Source organism: Apodemus sylvaticus, chromosome 5 (assembly GCF_947179515.1).
Source record: "Apodemus sylvaticus chromosome 5, mApoSyl1.1, whole genome shotgun sequence".
In the NCBI taxonomy this organism is placed as follows: domain Eukaryota; kingdom Metazoa; phylum Chordata; class Mammalia; order Rodentia; family Muridae; genus Apodemus; species Apodemus sylvaticus.
This window is the reverse complement of record NC_067476.1, coordinates 67,180,061-67,199,731: the sequence shown is the minus strand read 5'-3', so window position 1 is coordinate 67,199,731 and position 19,671 is coordinate 67,180,061. Positions and strand designations below refer to the sequence as shown.

The 19,671-nt window shown below is 37.8% G+C and overlaps 1 protein-coding gene across 1 annotated transcript; it reads left to right on the top strand.

The window, feature by feature from the left end:
- Positions 1-18,444: 18,444 nt before the first annotated feature.
- Positions 18,445-19,386, top strand: LOC127684282 (olfactory receptor 8K3-like). The gene has a single exon (XM_052181236.1). The coding sequence runs from the start codon at positions 18,445-18,447 to the stop codon at positions 19,384-19,386; it is 942 nt and encodes a 313-aa protein (XP_052037196.1).
- Positions 19,387-19,671: the final 285 nt, after the last annotated feature.

Below are 19,671 nucleotides of genomic sequence, written 5' to 3'. Positions count from 1 at the left end.
TACAAATATATAACTTTATACATATTGAACATGTTAAAATTAGGAACATCTATTTATAAGCATATACATGTACATATATATGTACATGTACACGCACACCCACATGTATACTTACAAGTACATGATCATGTGTACCTACACCTACAACTACATCTATACCTACACCTAAGCATACATGTACATGTACACATATACAAAAATATATCCATATATATTTATATCTACTATTAGTGAGAATAGAGGCTATGAATATGAAAGAAAAACATAGGACTATACAGGTATATTTAAAGGGATGAAATAGAATGGGGAAAAAAACTATATCATGACCATTAAAAAAATCAAAGTAAATGGAGGAAAGGGACTATTAAAACAGTCTTTCTCTGGCACATTAAAACAATCTTTCTCAGATTGTCAAAAAAAATCTATAAAAAGATTTCACATATTTTAAAAATATGTTTATTTTCATTTACCTTCTTTTTAAAGTAATCATATTATAAAAATTAACACAAAAGAAAAATAAATGAGGTACTACTGGTACTTCGAGTGTTAGAACACACAAAAACAGAATCAGCAATGCAGAGTTCTAGATAGAAATGTCAGAAAAACTTGGGCTCTCTCTGGAAATATTGGTGATATAGACATTTATATACTTCAAACATTCACTTTCTGATATGTCTTTTGTAGATTTCTGAGTAGGCCGCAAGTTGAACCATCACCATTTGTTGAAAATGCTGTCCTTTTTCCACTGGATCATTTTAGCTCCTTTGTCAAAGATCATAGGAATGTGGGTTAATTTCTGCATCTTCAATTCTATTTCATTGATCTACCTTCCTGTCATTGTACCATACCATGCAGTTTTTTTTATCACTATTGCTCTGTAGTACATCTTGAGGTCAGGGATGGTGATTTCCCCCAGAACTTCTTTTACTGCTGAAAATATTTTTTGCTATCCTTGTTTTTTAAATATTCCAAATGAATTTGAGAATTGCTCCTTCTAAATCTATGAAGAATTGAGTTGGAATTTTGATGGGGATTAAATTGAATCTGTAGATTGCTTTTGAGAAGATGGCCCTTTTCTCTATATTAATGAGCAGGAAGATCTTTCCATCTTTTAAGGTCTTTGATTTGTGTTTTTCAGAGACTTGAAGTACTTGTCATACGGATCTTTCACTTATTTGGTTAGAGTCACACCAAGGTTCTTATAATAGGTTTGATGAAAGTCTCACTTTCATTTTATGAAATTATACAGACTCTCTGAGGTTGTTTCAAACATTAAATTATAATGACTACATTATTTGAGAGTCTATGCGATGTCTGGAAGTAATGAAGTAATGTCAAGGATAATTGATATTCTCCTGTGACTCTGTCTGTCTGTCTATCTACTTATCTGTCTATCTACTTATCTATCTATCTATCTATCTATCTATCTATCTATCTATCTATCTATCATCTATCTATCATCTATCTATCTATCTATCTATCTAACAATATATCATGTATCCACCTATCTACCCAGTTATCTAATTTCCAATCCAATAATCACACTTGCATGCATCTTTTTATAAATATTGATAGTAAGATATGAACAATATGTAATACTCTCATGTTCACTTTTGCATATCTTATAGCAAAGGTGTTAAAAATACTTAGATATTATTGAAGTGAAAATATAACTTTTACTTCCTCAAACAAAGGGATAAGATGATAGCCATACCCAAGCTATGAAAATACAGGGCTTGGGCTATGTCCAGAGCATTTCTTTTTCTGTTTTAACCATCCCTATGCCTAGAGCTGTAAGCTTCTAGCCTCTATAAAAATATAATTTTCCAAGCTGAATAATTCAATCTGGTTTCTTTGGGCTTCTGACTGAATTGCTCTGTCTGGTCTCATACTAACTTAGGAAATATGTTCTAATCTTCTGACTCATCCATATTCTCTGACCCATTCTTTCTTTACCTGTGTCTAAACGGTCCCAATAAAAGTGCCATACACACACTTGTCTCTTTCCCTGCTCATAAGAAGCCTCTCTTTCCTGCACTGTTCCTGTGGGAGTTGTGCATATCCTATCTCCGACTCGTGCTATCAAAGCTTTCTCTTATGTATTACTTTATCTACTCATTTAAATGCCCCTTTCAAACATAGCTGTTTCCTTTTCTGAACTAACCTTACCTTCATTGTTAGTGGTTTAAAATGTGTACAAGAGCTTGTGCTTGTATTACAAGCAAAGCATACTATAATTTAGGGCTTGTCTGCATTCTGGCAAGATCATATAGACCTAGAAGGTCTTTGGATGTAATCTCTTACCAAATCAACATTTCACAACATCCAAGGTTAATAATAGAATACATATTATAAATCTTAAGTGCTTATTAGGTTTAAATTCAATCTAAACCTATGTTATAGGAAACCTTGAAGGCATGCTATCTTCTCTGATGCTGACTAACATCTTATAAATATTTGGATTTTTAGATTCTATTACACATAATGAGAGAATATGGCATTTTCATACAGGTGCATGATATACTTCCTTCCTTTCCTTTTTTTTATTCTTTAATCATGTTTTACAATCCAGACTTCTCCCATCCTGGTCTGCTCCCCGACTGATGCCACCCCATACATCCTCTCCACACCCTTGGGTCCAAGAGATTGTCACAGTCTCCCCACTCCCTGGGGCCTAAAGTCTCTTGAGGGTTAGGTACATCTTCTCTTTCTGAAGCCAGACCAGGCAGTGTTCTGATATATATGTGTCAGGGTCCGCATATCACCCGATGTATGCTGCCTGGTTGGTGGCTCAGTGTTCAGAGGTCTCAGGGTTCCAGGACAGTTGAGACTGCTGGTCTTCCCATGGGGGACCACCCTCCTTCTCAGCTTCTTCCAGTTTTTTCCCAGTTCAAACACAGGGGTCCCTGGCTTCCATCCCTAGCTTCTGTTGGCTGCTAATATCTACATCTGACTTTTTCAGCTATTTCTTGTGTCTACCAGAGGGCAGCCATGCTAGGCTCCTGTCTGCAAGCACACTACAGCATCAAAAACAGCGTCAGGGCCCTGGGCCTCCCTTTGAGCTGGATCCCAATTTGGGTCTGTCATTGGACATGCTTCCTCTCATGCTCTCCTCCATTTTTTTTTCCTTGCAGTTCCTTCAGACAGGAACAATTCTGGGACAGAGCTTTTAATTGTGAGATGGCAACCCCATCCCCCCACTTAATGTCCTGTCCCTCCTGAAGGTAGATCCTACAAGTTCCACCTCCCCACTGTAGAGCACTTCATCCAAGGTCCTTCCCTTTGAGTCCCGAGAGTCTCTTTTTATTTATTTATTTATTTATTTATTTATTTATTTATTTATTTATTTTGAATAGTGATTATTTTTTTAATATTTTTTTTATTTTTTTATATTCTTTGTTTACATTCCAAATGATTTCCCCTTTCCCGGATCGCCCCTCCCCATATGTCCCATAAAACTTCTTCTCTCTATCCATTTTCCAATCACCTCCCTCCTTTTTTTCTCTGTCCTTATATTCCCCTCCAATGGCAGATCAATCCTTTCCAGGATCAGGACCTTCTCCATACTTCTTCATGGGAGTCATTTGTTATGCGATTTGTACCTCGGGTATTCAGGGCTTCTGGGCTAATTAATATCCACTTATCAGAGATTTCATTCCATGTATATTCTTTTGTGACTGGGTTATCTCACTTAGGATGATATTTTCCAGATCAAACCATTTGCCTAAAAATTTTGTGAATTCATTGTTTCTAATTGCTGAGTAGTATTTCATTGTGTAAATATACCACATTTTCTGTATCCATTCCTCCTTTGAGGGGCATCTGGGTTCTTTCCAGCTTCTGGCTATTATAAATAAGACTGCTATGCACATAATGGAGCATGTGTCTTTATTGCATGCCGGGGAATCCTTTGAGTATATGCCCAGGAGAGGTATAGCAGGGTCCTCCGGAAGTGTCTTGTCCAGTTTTCTGAGGAACCGCCAGACTGATTTCCAAAGTGGTTGTACCATCTTACAGCCCCACCAGCAGTGGAGGAGGGTTCCTCTTTCTCCACATCCTCACCAACTCCTGCTGTCTCCTGAGCTTTTGAACTTAGCCATTCTGACTGGTGTAAGGTGAAATCTCAGGGTTGGTTTGATTTGCATTTCCCTAATGACTAATGATGTTGAGAACTTCTTAAGGTGCCTCTTGGCCATCTGAAATTCTTCAGGTGAAAATCTTTGTTTAGATCTGTACCCCATTTTTAATATGGTTATTTGGTTCCCTGGGGTCTAACTTCTTGAGTTCTTTGTATATATTGAATATTAGCCCTCTATCAGATGTAGGGTTGGTGAATATCCTTTGCAATTTGATGGTTGCCATTTTGTCCTTTTAACAGTGTCCTTTGCCTTACAGAAATTTTGTAATTTTATGAGGTGCCATTTGTCAATTCTTGATCTTAGAGCATAAGCTATTGGTGATCTGTTCAGGAACTTTTCCCCAGTGCCCATGTCCTCTAGAGTCTTCCCCAGTTTCTTTGCTATTAGTTTCAGTGTGTCTGGTTTTACATGGAGGTCCTTGATCCACTTGGAGTGAAGGTTAGTACAGGGAGATAAAAATGGATCAATTCGCATTCTTCTGCATGCTGACCTCCAATTAAACCAGCACCATTTGTTGAAAAGGCTATCTTTTTTCCACTGGATGTTTTTGGCTCCTTTGTCGAAGATCAAGAGACCATAGGTTTGTGGGTTCATTTCTGGATCTTCAATTCTATTCCATTGGTCCACTTGTCTGTCACTGTGCCTATACCATGCAATTTTTAACACTATTGCTCTGTAGTATTGCTTGAAGTCAGGGATACTGATACCCCCAGAATTTCTTTTGTTGTTGAGAATAGTTTTAGCTATCCTGGGGTTTTTGTTATTCCAGATGAATTTGAGAATTGCTTTTTCTAACTCTGTGAAGAACTGAGTTGGGATTTTGATGGGGATTGCATTGAATCTGTAGATTGCTTTTGGCAAGATGGCCATTTTAACTATATTAATCCTGCTGATCCACAGGCATGGCAGATATTTCCATTTTCTGAGGTCTTCTTCGATTTCCTTCTTCAGAGACCTGAAGTTCTTGTCATATAAATCTTTCACTTGTTTGGTTAGAGTCACACCAAGATACTTTATATTGTTTGTGGCTATTGTGAAGGGTGTCATTTCCCTAACTTCTTTCTCAGCCTGCTTATCCTTTGAGTATAGGAAAACAACTGATTTGCTTGAGTTGATTTTATAACCAGCCACTTTGCTGAAGTTGTTTATCAGCTGTAGGAGTTCTCTGGTGGAGGTTTTCAGGTCACTTAAGTAGACTATCATGTCATCTGCAAATATAAATTTGACTTCTTCCTTTCCAGTTTGTATCCCCTTGACCTCCTTTTGTTGTCTAATTGCTCTAGGTAGAACTTCAAGTATTATATTGAAAAGATATGGAGAGAGAGGACAGCCTTGTCTAGTCCCTGATTTTAGTGGGATTGCTTCAAGTTTCTCTCTGTTTAGTTTGATGTTGGCTACCGGTTTGTTGTATATTGCTTTAATGATGTTTAGGTATGGGCCTTGAATTCCTGTTCTTTCCAAGAGTTTTAGCATGAAAGGATGCTGAATTTTGTCAAATGCATTTTCTGCATCTAATAAGATGATCATATGTTTTTTTTTTCTTTGAGTTTGTTTATGTAGTGGATAGCATTGATGGATTGATTTCCTTATATTGAAACATCCCTGCATCGTTGGGATGAAGCCTACTTGATCATGGTGGATGATCGTTTTGATGTGTTCTTGGATTCGGTTGGGAAGAATTTTATTAAGTATTTTTGCATCAATATTCATAAGAGAAATTGGTCTGAAGTTCTCTTTCTTTGTTGGATCTTTGTGTGGTTTTGGTATCAGCGTAATTGTGGCTTCAAAGAACAAGTTGGGTAGAGTTCCTTCTGTTTCTATTTTGTGGAATAGTTTGAAGAGTATTGGTGTCCTAGAAAGTCTCCCAACCAAGAAAAGCGCGGGACTAGATGGCTTCAGTGCAGAATTCTATCAGACCTTAATAGAAAACCTAACACCAATGATATAGTTTCATAGTCACCCTGTTATTCCTTCCTATCTTCCTTCTTACCCTGTGATATTCCCATTAGTATGTGTGTGAATGCATACAGGATTATGGGTGCCTTCAGCATTTAAATCTTAAACATGTGTCAAGACCACAATGAATGATTGATTTTAATCTCTCAGTGTTATTAAGTTTTTATGATGGAAATAGTTCACTTTAATAGAAAAATAAAAGCCATAGATAGAGGAGACATGTATTTCTGCTCCATGACTCTACCTAACTGAGACACATTCCATGGGAAAGAACCAATTCCTGACACTTTTGACCCTATTCTGTTATGCTTAACTGTCCTCTGTGAGGGCCCACCAGTAGACAATGGAAACAGATGCAGAGACTCACAGCCAAGCATTAGATGGAGACTGGGCAGTCTTGTGGAAGAGTTCAGAGAAATATTGAGGGATCTAAAGAGGATAGGAACTCCATAGGAAAATGAACAGTCAAATAACCTGAATACTTTGGGGCTTCCAGAGACTGAACCACCAACCAAAGAGCTTGGATGGGCTGGACCTTCACATAAGTAGCAGATGTGCAGCTTAGTCTTCATGAGGATTTCATATCAATTTGACCAGGGTCTATCACTGAATTTTGTCTATTTGTAGATCCTGCAGATCTGTAGATCCTGTTCCCCTCACTGCTCCTTGCCTCAGTGGAACAGGATACATCTAGTCCTGCAGACTTGTGTCAGGTTTTTGTGTATATCCAAAGGAGTTCTCTCTTCTCAGGGATATAGGCGAAGGGTAATGGGGAAGGAGCTGTGGGAGGGGACTGGAAAGAGAGGAGGGCTGGATATTGTAATGTAAAGAAGATAAACAAATACATTAACGAAAACAGATAGACCAACTAGGACTGGTAGTACATACATTTGATCCCAATAGTCAATCAAAATGTTCTCTGTGATATTAATGCAATGCAAGTCTGGCATGCATAATGGAGTGAAGAACTGCCCTAGGGTTATATAAAAAGAGCACATCTATCAAAGAGGACACATATTTTATAGGAAATGGGGTGAAATATACATATAAATAAATATTTTTTTATGACACAGGGTTTCTCTGCCTAGGCCTGGCTGTCCTGGAACTCACTCTGTAGACCATGCTGGCCTCGAACTCAGAAATCTGCCTGCCTCTGCCTCGCAAGTGCTGGGATTAAAGGTGTACACCACCACCACCCGGCAAATGAATAATTTTTAAAATTAAACATATATCAGCTGTGATTTGTATGTATGTATGTATGTATGTATGCATGCATGTGTGTGTGGGAACATGATTAAGATTAATCTGGAAAGTGTTAATAAAAATGGCAATATTATTATACATTCATAAAAGTGACATAAGTGCAGAACTTCGTAATGTCCACACAAATGCATAAAATTATGTTTTACCAATGAAATTCTTTTTTATATTTATTCATTCATTTTATTTTTATTTTCTAAATTCTTGGTTTCCAAATGATTTCCCCTTTCCCAGTTCCACGCTCTCCATAAATTCCATAAGCCCTCTTCCCTCTGCCCATTCCCTGATCAACCCCCTCCCACTTCTCTGTTCTGATAATCTCCTGCATTGCTGCATCAAGCCTTTCCAGGACCAGAGCCCTCTCCTTCCTTCTCGGGAATCATTTGATATGTTAATTATGTCTTGATTCTGGACTAATGTTCCCCATCCTCCACTCCTTCATCCTGTGCATTGGGGAGATGATGTGAATATCAGAGATGAATACTGCACATTTTGTTAATGGTTTAAATAAAAATGTTTCTTTGGTACAAGTAAGGCAACAAAATATAGATAAAAAAGTAAACAAGGGCGGCGGCAGTACAGCAGTGGCTGGTCCAGCTGAAGGGCCATCAGCAGTGGAACCAAGGCAACACAGGGTCCAGTTAGGCCCTACGCCCATGCCCACTGACCTTCGCTGACCAGCCGGGCGGCAAGCAGCTGCGGTTGTGCGGCGCCTTTCACTGCACGGAAGCCACTTCAGAACTCGGCCTCTTCATCTTGATTTTGAACTCCAGTGACATCGGACAGTCTGAGGTACACAAACATAATCCGAGGCCAACACCGCTGGGGTCTGAGCCCGACGGGCGTTGGCCTGCACCCAGGCCCTGGGCTGTTCGGGGGCCATCGGGGTGCCAACCCAGCCAGGAGGTTTTTTGCCCGGGCCTGCAGGTGCGCCGCCATTTTGCCTGCAGGACAAAAGAGAGCTCTGGCGGGCAGAACCTTAACGGGCATAGCTTGAGGCTAACAAAGCGGGGGTCTAGGCCCCAAAAGGCACAGGACTGACCCCAAGATCTGGGCCTCTTGGTGGACCATCTGTGAGTCAACCCGCCCAGGAGGTTGTTAGCACAGCAGACTCTCCCGGCGCTTTCGGGGAGCACGGGCGTACATGCCCGCCATCCTGGTCACCTGGCAGACCCAATTAACAGTCATAGCCCTTGGGGAACTTTGCTCGGACCTTGGCCTCCCAGGCTTTTGCCTGGACTGAGGGCCTGGGCAGCCAGGTTAACCTTGTGTGCGCCACCCCGGTTGGGGGATAGGCTGCCCAGCAGAGTGATCAGAACACAGGGGAGTTCCCGGCAGCATACACCATCGGCGCTCCCTGGGGGTGCACACGGGCTCCCTCTGGTCCACAGACACAATCTGGGGCAAGGCCTCAGGCGGGAGCCCTCAGCTCAACTCTCTCCGCTTCCGGATCCAGATCAGCCTGGGCGGCTGCACCACATCTCCAGGTCCTGCAAGAGGCTAGAGGGGATTCTGGGCGGCCAGCTGGGAGAAGTCAGTGTGCTCCAGTGAATCCAGCGGGCCCCAGCGGGAGCCTTCAGGTGCCAGTTTCGGGATCTGAACAGCCTGGGCAGCAGCACCTTGTCTACAGGCAGTGCAGGGGGTAAGCTGTGAACCAGAGGCCAACTGGGAAGGGGCAGCTTGCACTGGTGAGTCCAGCACTGACAAGACCAAGTAACAACAGTGAGAACTAGATGGCAAAAGGCAAAAGCAGGAACGTCACTAACAGAAATCAAGGCAATATGGCAACATCTGAACCCAATTCTCCTCTACCAGCATGTCCTGGATACCCCAACACACCAGTAAAACAAGATTTGGATTTAAAATCACTGGTCATGATGCTGGTACAGGAACACATGAAGGACATACTTAAAGAAATTCAGGAGAAAATGGATCAAAAGTTAAAAGCCCTTGCAAGAGAAACACAAAAATCATTGAAAGAAATCCAGGAGAGTACAAAAGCCATCAATGAGGAAACACACACACACACACACAAAAAAAAAAAAAAAAAAAAAAAAAAAAAAAAAAAACTTAAAGAAATACAGGAGAACTTTGGCAACAGGCTGAGGTCATGAAAGAGGAAACACAAAAATCTCTTAAAGAATTACAGGAAAGCACAAACAAGCAAGTGAAGGAGCTAAGCAAAACCATCCAGGATCTAAAATCAGAAGTAGAAACAACTAAGAAAACTCAAAGGGAGACAACTTTGGAGATAGAAAGCCTTGGGAAGAAATCAGGGGACAGAGATGCAAATATCAACAACAGAATACAAGAGATAGAAGAAAGAATCTCAGATGCTGAAGATTCCATAGAAACCATGGACTCAACAGTTAAAGAAAATGCAAAATGCAAAAAGCTTGTAACCCAAAATATCCAGGAAATCCAGGACACAATGAGAAGACCAAACCTAAGGATTATAGGCATAGATGAGAGTGAAGATTTACAACTTAAAGGGCCAGCAAATATCTTCAATAAAATTATGGAAGAAAACTTCCCTAACCTAAAGAGAGAGATGCCCATGAATATACAAGAAGCCTACAGAACTCCAAACAGACTGGACCAGAACAGAAATACTTCCCGTCACATAATAATCAAAACACCAAATGTACTAAACAAAGAAAGAATATTAAAGGCAGTAAGAGAAAAAGGCCAAGTAGCATATAAAGGAAGACCTATCAGAATCACAGCAGACTTTTTACCTGAGACTATGAAGGCTAGAAGGTCCTGGGCAGATCTCATGCAGACTCTAAGAGAACTCAAATGCCAACCTGAACTACTATATCCAGCAAAACTCTCAATCACCATAGATGGAGAAACTAAGATATTTCATGACAAAACCAAGTTTCCCAATATCTATCCACAAACCCAGCCCTACAAAGGATAATAGGAGGAAAACATCAATACAAGGAGGGAAACTTCACCCTGGAAAAAGCAAGATAGTAACCTTTCATCAAACCCAAAAGAAGTTAAGCAATCAAATTTAAAAAATAACGTCAAAAATGATAGGAAGTAACAATCAATATTCCTTAATATCTCTTAACATCAATGGACTTAATACCCCAATAAAAAGACACAGACTAACTGACTGGATACATAAACAGGACCCTACATTTTGCTGCTTACAGGAAACACACCTCAGGGTCAAAGACAAACACTACCTTAGAGTAAAAGGCTGGAAGACAATTTTACAAGCAAATGGTCTCAGGAAACAAGCTGGAGTAGCCATTTTAATATCAGATAAAATTGACTTTCAGCCCAAAGTCATCAAAAGAGACTCTGAGGGACGCTTCTTGCTGTCAATCCTGAACATCTATGCTCCAAATGCAAGGGCACCCTCTTTCGTAAAAGAAACTTTATTAAAACTCAAAGCACACATTGCACCTAACACAATAATTGTGGGTGACTTCAACACTGCACTTTCCTCAATGGACCGATCAGGAAAACAGAAACTAAACAGGGACACAATGAAACTAATTGAAGCTTTGGACCAATTAGATTTAACAGATATATATAGAACATTCTATCCTAAAACAAAAGAATATACCTTTTTTTCATCACCTCATGGTACCTTTTCCAAAATCGACCATATAATTGGTCACAAGACAGACCTCAACAAATATAAGAAGATCGAACTAATCCCATGCCTCCTATCTGATCACTATAGAGTAAAAGTGGTCTTCAATAACAACAGAAACAACAGAAAACCCACATACACGTGGAAACTGAACAATACTCTACTCAATGATACCTTGGTCAAGGAAGAAATAAAGAAAGAAATTAAGACTTTTTAGAACACAATGAAAATGAAAACACAACATACCCAAATCTATGGGACACAATGAAAGCAGTGCTAAGAGGAAAACGCATAGCCCTGAGTGCCTCCAAAAAGAAAATGGAGAGAGCATACATTACCAGCTTAATGACACACCTGAAAAGCCCTGGAACAAAAAGAAGCTATTTCACCCAGGAGGAGTAGAAGGCAGGAAATCATCAAACTCAGGGCCGAAATCAATCAAGTAGAAACAAAGAGAACCATACAAAAAATCAACAAAACCAGGAGCTGGTTCTTTGAGAAAATCAACAAGATAGATAAACCCTTAGCCAGACTGACCAAAGGGCATAGAGAAAGTATCCAAATTAAAAAACTTAGAAATGAAAAGGGAGATATAACAACGGAAACTGAGGAAATCCAAAAAATCATCAGATCCTACTACAAGAGACTGTACTCAACACAACTGGAGAATCTGGAGGAAATGGACAATTTCCTTGACAGATACCAAATACCAAAATTAAAACATGACCAACTAGACCATCTAATCAGTCCCATAATGCCTAAAGAAATAGAAGGAGTCATAGAAAGTCTTCCAACCAAAAAAAGCACAGGACCAGATGGTTTCAGTGCAGAATTCTATCAGACCTTCAAAGAAGAGTTAACACTAATACTCTTCAAACTATTCCACAAAATAGAAACAGAAGGAACACTACCCAATTCCTTCTACGAAGCCACAATTACACTGATACCAAAACCACAAAAAGATCCAACAAAGAAAGAGAACTTCAGACCAATTTCCCTTATGAACATCGATGCAAAAATACTCAATAAAATTCTTGCCAACCGAATCCAAGAACACATCAAAACGATCATCCACCATGATTAAGTAGACTTTATCCCGGGAATGCAGGGTTGGGTCAATATACGGAAATCAATCAATACAATCCACTACACAAACAAACTCAAAGAACAAAACCACATGGTCATTTCATTGGATGCTGAAAAAGCATTTGACAAAATTCAGCATCCTTTCATGCTTAAAGTCTTGGAGAGAACAGGAATTCAAGGCCCATACCTAAAGATAGTAAATGCAATATACAGCAAATCGGTAGCCAGCATCAAACTAAATGGAGAGAAACTTGAAGCAATCCCACTGAAATCAGGGACCAGACAAGGCTGCCCCCTTTCTCCTTATCTTTTCAATATTGTACTTGAGGTACTAGCTCGGGTAATTCGACAACATAAGGAGGTCAAAGGGATACAAATTGGAAAGGAAGAAGTCAAACTATCATTATTTGCAGACGACATGATAGTCTGCCTAAGTGACCCAAAAAACTCCACTAGAGAGCTCCTACACCCGATAAACAACTTCAGCAAAGTGGCAGGTTATAAAATCAACTCAAGCAAATCAGTGGCCTTCCTATACTCAAAGGATAAGCAGGCTGAGAAAGAAATTAGGGAAATGACCCCCTTCACAATAGCCACAAACAGTATAAAATATATTGGGGTGACTCTTACCAAACATGTGAAAGATCTTTATGACAATAATTTCAAGAATCTGAAGAAGGAAATGGAAGAAGACCTCAAAAAATGGGAAAACCTCCCATGCTCATGGATTGGTAGAATCAATATAGTTAAAATGGCCATTTTGCCAAAAGCAATATACAGATTCAATGCAATACCCATCAAAATCCCAACTCAATTCTTCACAGAGTTAGAAAGAGCAATTTTCAAATTCATCTGGAACAACAAAAAACCCAGGATAGCTAAAACTATTCTCAGCAACAAAAGAAAATCTGGGGGAATCAGTATCCCTGACCTCAAGCAATACTACAGAGCAATAGTGTTAAAAACTGCATGGTATTGGTACAGTGACAGGCAGGAGGATCAATGGAACAGGATTGAAGATCCAGAAATGAACCCACACACCTATGGCCACTTGATCCTCGACAAAGAGGCTGAAAACATCCAATGGAAAAAAGATAGCCTTTTCAACAAATGGTGCTGGTTCAACTGGAGGTCAGCATGCAGATGAATGCGAATTGATCCATCCTTGTCTCCTTGTACTAAGCTCAAATCCAAATGGATCAAGAACCCCAACATAAAGCCAGACACCCTGAAGCTAATAGAAAAGAAACTGGGGAAGACCCTTGAGGACATCGGTACAGGGAGAAAGTTTCTGAACAGAACACCAATAGCGTATGCTCTAAGAGCAAGAATTGTCAAATGGGATCTCATAAAATTACAAAGTTTCTGTAAGGCAAAGGACACCCTCAACAGGACAAATCGGCAACCAACAAATTGGGAAAAGATCTTCACCAATCCTACATCCGATAGAGGGCTAATATCCAATATATATAAAGAACTCAAGAAGTTAGACTCCAGAAAACCGAACAACCCTATTAAAAAATTGGGTACAGAGTTAAACAAGGAATTCTCACCTGAAGAAATTCGGATGGCAGAGAAGCATCTTAAAAAATGCTCAACTTCATTAATCATTAGGAAAATGCAAATCAAAACAACCCTAAGATTTCATCTTACACCAGTCAGAATGGCTAAGATTAAAAATTCAGGAGACAGCAGGTGTTGGAGAGGGTGTGGAGAAAGAGGAACACTCCTCCACTGCTGGTGGGGTTGCAAATTGGTACAACCACTCTGGAAATCAGTCTGGCGGTTCCTCCGAAAACTGGGCACCTCACTTCCAGAAGATCCTGCTATACCACTCCTGGGCATATACCCAGAGGATTCCCCACCATATAATAAGGATACATGCTCTACTATGTTCATAGCAGCCCTATTTATAATTTCCAGATGCTGGAAAGAACCCAGGTATCCCTCAACAGAAGAGTGGATCCAAAAAATGTGGTATATCTACACAATGGAGTACTATTCAGCCATTAGAAACAATGAATTCATGAAATTCTTAGGCAAATGGATGGAACTAGAGAACATCATACTAAGTGAGGTAACCCAGACTCAAAAGGTGAATCATGGCATGCACTCAAAATAAGTGGTTATTAATCTAGAGAACTGGAATACCCAAAACATAATCCACACATCAAATGAGATACAAGAAGAAAGCAGGATTGCCCCTGGTTCTGGAAAGACTCAGTGAAACAGTATTCAGCAAAACCAGAACGGGGAAGTGGGAAGGGTTGGGTGGGAGGACAGAGGAAGAGAAGGGGGCTTACGGGACTTTCGGGGAGTGGGGGGGCTAGAAAAGGGGAAATCATTTGAAATGTAAATAAATTATATCGAATAAAAAAAAGAAGAAAAAAGTAAGCAAATGAGATATATTGCTGCTGTTGACTGTATGTGAAATCTTTTCTTCAGTACTGAAGAATTTAATTGAGACTTGATGCTCATCAAATGGCCCCACAGCTACTTGTACCAACCATCACACATTCTGATTGAATTAGACAGTTTCATGTAGCTCATGGAATTGGGAGTTTACCATATTTATCCTCATATCATTGAGGATTGTTTCACTCAGTATGGTGTTCTCCATGTCCATCCCTGGTGTGGTACCTTGTATTTTTAAAATTGAATTCGTATTTTTTACATTCATCTTGTTGGATGTTTAATTTTCTTTACCTCTTGGCACAGCATGTTCTAAAAGCCAAAAGAGAATACATTTACCTTTGAGAACCTGGCCTCAATATTTTTTGACAAGTACTTGTACATGGGAATGGTGAACAAATAATTAAATCACAGATGAATACAAATTGATCCTGAAAGTTTTAACCCCCAGGTATCACCTCATTAGACTTTCTAAAATTTTGCTGGTAATTAATTATTTATTGGTGTCTCCTTAGGGAGAATGGCCATGGTTTGAAATGTACACATAAATAAATCTCAGAAACCCTTGCTAAGAACCACATTGGGAAATGACAGCATTTTCACAATATGTAACAAAGCTACTCACAAAGCCCTGTCATTTCCAGATGTATGAGGGGGGGCAACTTATGTTAGTGTCTCACCATCTGAAGGTAATCATTTCTGATTCATTTTCTATTCTTTTAATAGTCCATAATGTCTGAGTAGGAATAGAAGCTCTTTATTTTTCTATTCCATGTCCTTTTGAAAACATTTTTACTGAGGTTGAGTGTTAATAAAATGCTAATGATTACTTTTTAAGCACACTAAAAATATTATATTATATGTTGTTATAATAAAACATCCCTTCTACTTTTCTTCTCTCGACTCTCTTTCACACACCCAGATGCTCTCTCTCTCTGTCTCTCTGTCTCTGTCTCTGTCTCTCTCTCTCTCTCTCTCATACACACACACACACACACACATCACACACACACACACACACACACACACACACACACACACTTAATTTTGTAACAAGTTAAGTACTGAGAAAGAATAAGAAATAAACACCATAAGTTTGTTTAAAGAAGAAAACTTGAGAAAATAAATGGTAGGTGTACATTATGCTGTCTTTACCATCCTTAGTTTTATTTTGCCCTAGATTTTTTAAGGATCCCCTACATAAATTATACTAACCCAGACTCATGGAGTATCTAGGAAAAAGGAAATAATTATTCAGTACTGACAGCAAAGACAGAGAAGAATTAAGACAATATATGATGTCATGTACATATATTTGTATGTCATGTATGACATGTTATTTTAAACTGTGATATGAAAATCTATTCTCCTAACTTAGGTTAATCTAAAATAAGTCAATCTTTAACAAGAAATCTTTACAGTAATAAGTTACAGAGTGTTTACCTTTTGTTGCTTTTTATATTTTTACCAATTACTTATTTTTATGTGTGTGTGCACACATGCAGAGAACAGAGGAAAAGTGCATGAGTCCTTTTTCACCTTTTTCATCTTACACTAGACTTTCCTCTTCTTCACACTCAAGTCTGCATACCAAGCAATTTTATGTGTGAAGAGTTCTCCATGAGCCATTACCTGAATCAGTAATGATGCAACTGGAGTTGCATTGCACAGAGGTTGTGAATCTGTTAATGAGGATCAAGAGACACCTAATTACATCCTATGATAAAGGTAGAGTTCCTTAATTGAGAGTGGGCAGAGTAACATGCCAAGATTCAGCAAGTGTATTAATCTATAAAAGAAATAATTTTTCACTGAGTTCTAAAACTATTCTGAGGAAGAAAATTTTGTATCTCCTTACCTATGAGAAAATTGACAGTCAATGTATTTCATTTTATCGATTAACCACGGCAAAGCAAACCAATACAAAAAGGACCAAGAATCGGTTGTTTCAGTTAAGTAATAACTGACGTTTTTACATATTCAATATCTGAAGTTTATGATGGTAAGTGGAAGAATATCAGGAAACCACATGTTATCAAAATCTTTTAAGTAATTAAAGTATAAATTACATACACTCACCTTTACCCAGAACCTTCAAAACTGGGAGTTTCTGTTGCCATATTCTCAGAGACTGCAGCTCTTACCATGATTACCAATGTAGATCAATTTATTTCTGGTTTTATTAAAAATATTTTCATAGTTTAGAATACATATTTTTACAAAAGTAATAATTGTTTCCCTCCTGTGATTTTCTCTCATTGTACTTTAAATATTCAAACACTCCTTGCAGTATAGAAATTTATTGCATTGTGTTCTATGGCATGTTTGGAAGTTGTTCCTTGAGCTAACCACAAAAAATATTTTCTGTTTCCACTTAAGTCCATGCAAATGCTACAGTACTGCATTTTTTTTTGTTTTGTGGTATGTACAACACAGTTAAAATTTAATACAGTGTCAGGCATTAAACATCTTTCACAACACTTGACAAAGATACTTAAAATGATTTTATTAATAATTTTATTTGTAATATAATAGTTCATGCTTTAAAAGGAGCTTTGGACTATATGATAATAATATAATTTAAATGAACTTTCTTAATTTCTTTTGTCAACGTCATATTTTTCTAGATTCCAAGGTTTAGCGTGTGTCTGACTTGAGAAAATAAAATAAATTATGCTATAACAAAATATACCTTCCCAGAAAAAGATTAATTTATATAAAAGAGACTTACTTAAAATTTTACAAAAATAGTAATAAGACAAAAATAAACTAGAATATTTCTTCTTGCCTGAGATATCTACAGGCAATAACTTATATTTACCCAGTTCTTCAAAACTAACTTCTCATTTGCTCATCATTACAGATGTAACAAAGAAGCTATACACCATCTTTTAGGATGTACACATACAAATATATAAAGACCAATTTTTCAGGTGAGTTATTATAACATGTGACTGAAATCAATGTATGCATCATCTCTGTGAACTATGTTAAGGGAGCAAAGACTCCCTGGATCACTTACTTCTACTTCAGTTTTTCAAAGACCATACTGAGACTTCTTGGTATTATATATGCTAAAAAATATTTTATACATCTCATCTTATTTTCCCAAAGGAAAAGTTGTATATAATAGATTAGTATGTAAGAGGATGACACAGATACACTTACCAGCACTTTTGTGAATGCAAATAAAGACAACTATGAGTGAAATTGAATATGACATAGATGGATAGTTATAACAACTCTGGATATTCCAAGCTACATGTCTATAGACTCTCTAGATCTGCCTATGAATAGACTTGTGTGCACTTTTGAAATATGTCAGTACATATGTATATTGTTATTAGCATGTACCTTATATGTTATTGATAAACATCACAATTTACATTGATTATTTCAGAAATAAAAGCAAAGTGAAAATAAATTTTATCCATACGTATATAAATCTATCTATCCACAGTCTGAAGATTATATAATATATATATATATATAATATGGAAAAATACGTATTTATCTATACATGTATTCATGTGGCTATCTATCAACATTACTAGATCCCCCAAAGTAACAGAAATTGAGTTTGCATTTTGCCTATGATAGATGTTTGATGTGGTAAATTAATTTGCTTTCCATATTAACTACTGTTATACCATTAGATTAAAGGATCAGCTCATATTCATTTTGGAGAAACATTTATTGTTAGAAACAAATTATGTTCTCTGAATAAAACATTCATTGGTTGAGAATCAAAGATTCATGTATATTTCTTTGTTTATTGTAAGCCACATGTTTGAATATGTGTGCATAGAAGTTTGTATATACCTATTTTTTAGTGGAATTCTTTTCAAACACATAATTTGACATATTCAGACATATTATATTTAATAAACTTCAATAATATAAATCCACAAAATGATAATATTTGAAACCACTTAACTGTGATTTCTACTCATGATAGGTTTTTTTTAAAGAACACAGATGGAGAGAAAAAACATCACAGTAGTGACTGAATTTATCCTAGGGGGTATCACTGACCGCCCTGAGCTGCAGGCCCCATTGTTTGGACTGTTTCTCATCATCTATCTGATCTCACTGGTTGGCAACTTGGGCATGATCATTCTTACCATAGTGGAATCAAGGCTGCAAACACCTATGTACTTCTTTCTCAGACACCTAGCTCTCACAGATCTTGGTTATTCAACTGCTATTGGACCTAAAATGTTAGCAAATTTTGTTGTCAGGAAAAATACAATATCCTTTCATCTTTGTGCTACACAATTAGCCTTCTTCCTTCTGTTCATTGCTTGTGAACTGTTCATTCTATCTGTGATGTCTTATGACCGCTATGTAGCTATCTGTAACCCTCTACTCTACAATGTCATCATGTCACAAATTACATGTTGGGTACTGGTGGCAATCCCATACCTTTACAGTGTATTTATTTCTCTCATAGTCACCATAAATATCTTCTCTTCATCCTTTTGTGGCTACAATGTCATTCCTCATTTCTACTGTGATGGTCTTCCCTTGATATCTCTGCTCTGCACAAATACAGATAAAATTGGACTGATAATTTTAATTTTATCTGCTATTAACTTAATTTCCTCTCTTCTGGTCATACTTAGTTCCTATCTGCTCATCTTCAGAGCTATTCTCAGAATGAACTCTGCTGAGGGCAGACGGAAGGCTTTCTCTACCTGTGGGTCCCATCTGACTGTGGTCACTGTCTTCTATGGGACTTTGATTTTTATGTATGTGCAACCTAAGACAAGTCACTCCTTTGACACTGACAAAGTGGCTTCCATCTTCTATACCCTAATTATACCTATGTTAAATCCCTTGATCTACAGCTTAAGAAACAAAGATGTAAAATATGCTCTTAGAAAAACAGGAAATATGATACAGAATAATTTCTCATAGAATTCACAGGACATTAAATGTTACCTTAGTTCACAACAAATAAGTTTAAATTCTGTATAAGTTACAGTAAAGAAAATAAGAAAGAACTCCTCTAAACAGAGGACAGATTGTAAAGAAAAGATTTGAAGAAATGAAGTAACCCAGAAAATTCTTTTAAAATGTGTAGACTGAAGAGTGTAACAATGTGTTTGTTCTATGTAAATGAAAAGGACAAGTGCCTCAGGTGATTTTTGATTTTGTAATGATAAGGAAATTTTAGGATGATTTTAATTTTGTGAATTGGAC

Coding starts and splice junctions, on each gene's coding strand:
- LOC127684282 (XM_052181236.1), top strand. CDS start 18,445: ATGGAGAGAAAAAACATCACAGTAGTGACTGAATTTATCCTAGGGGGT.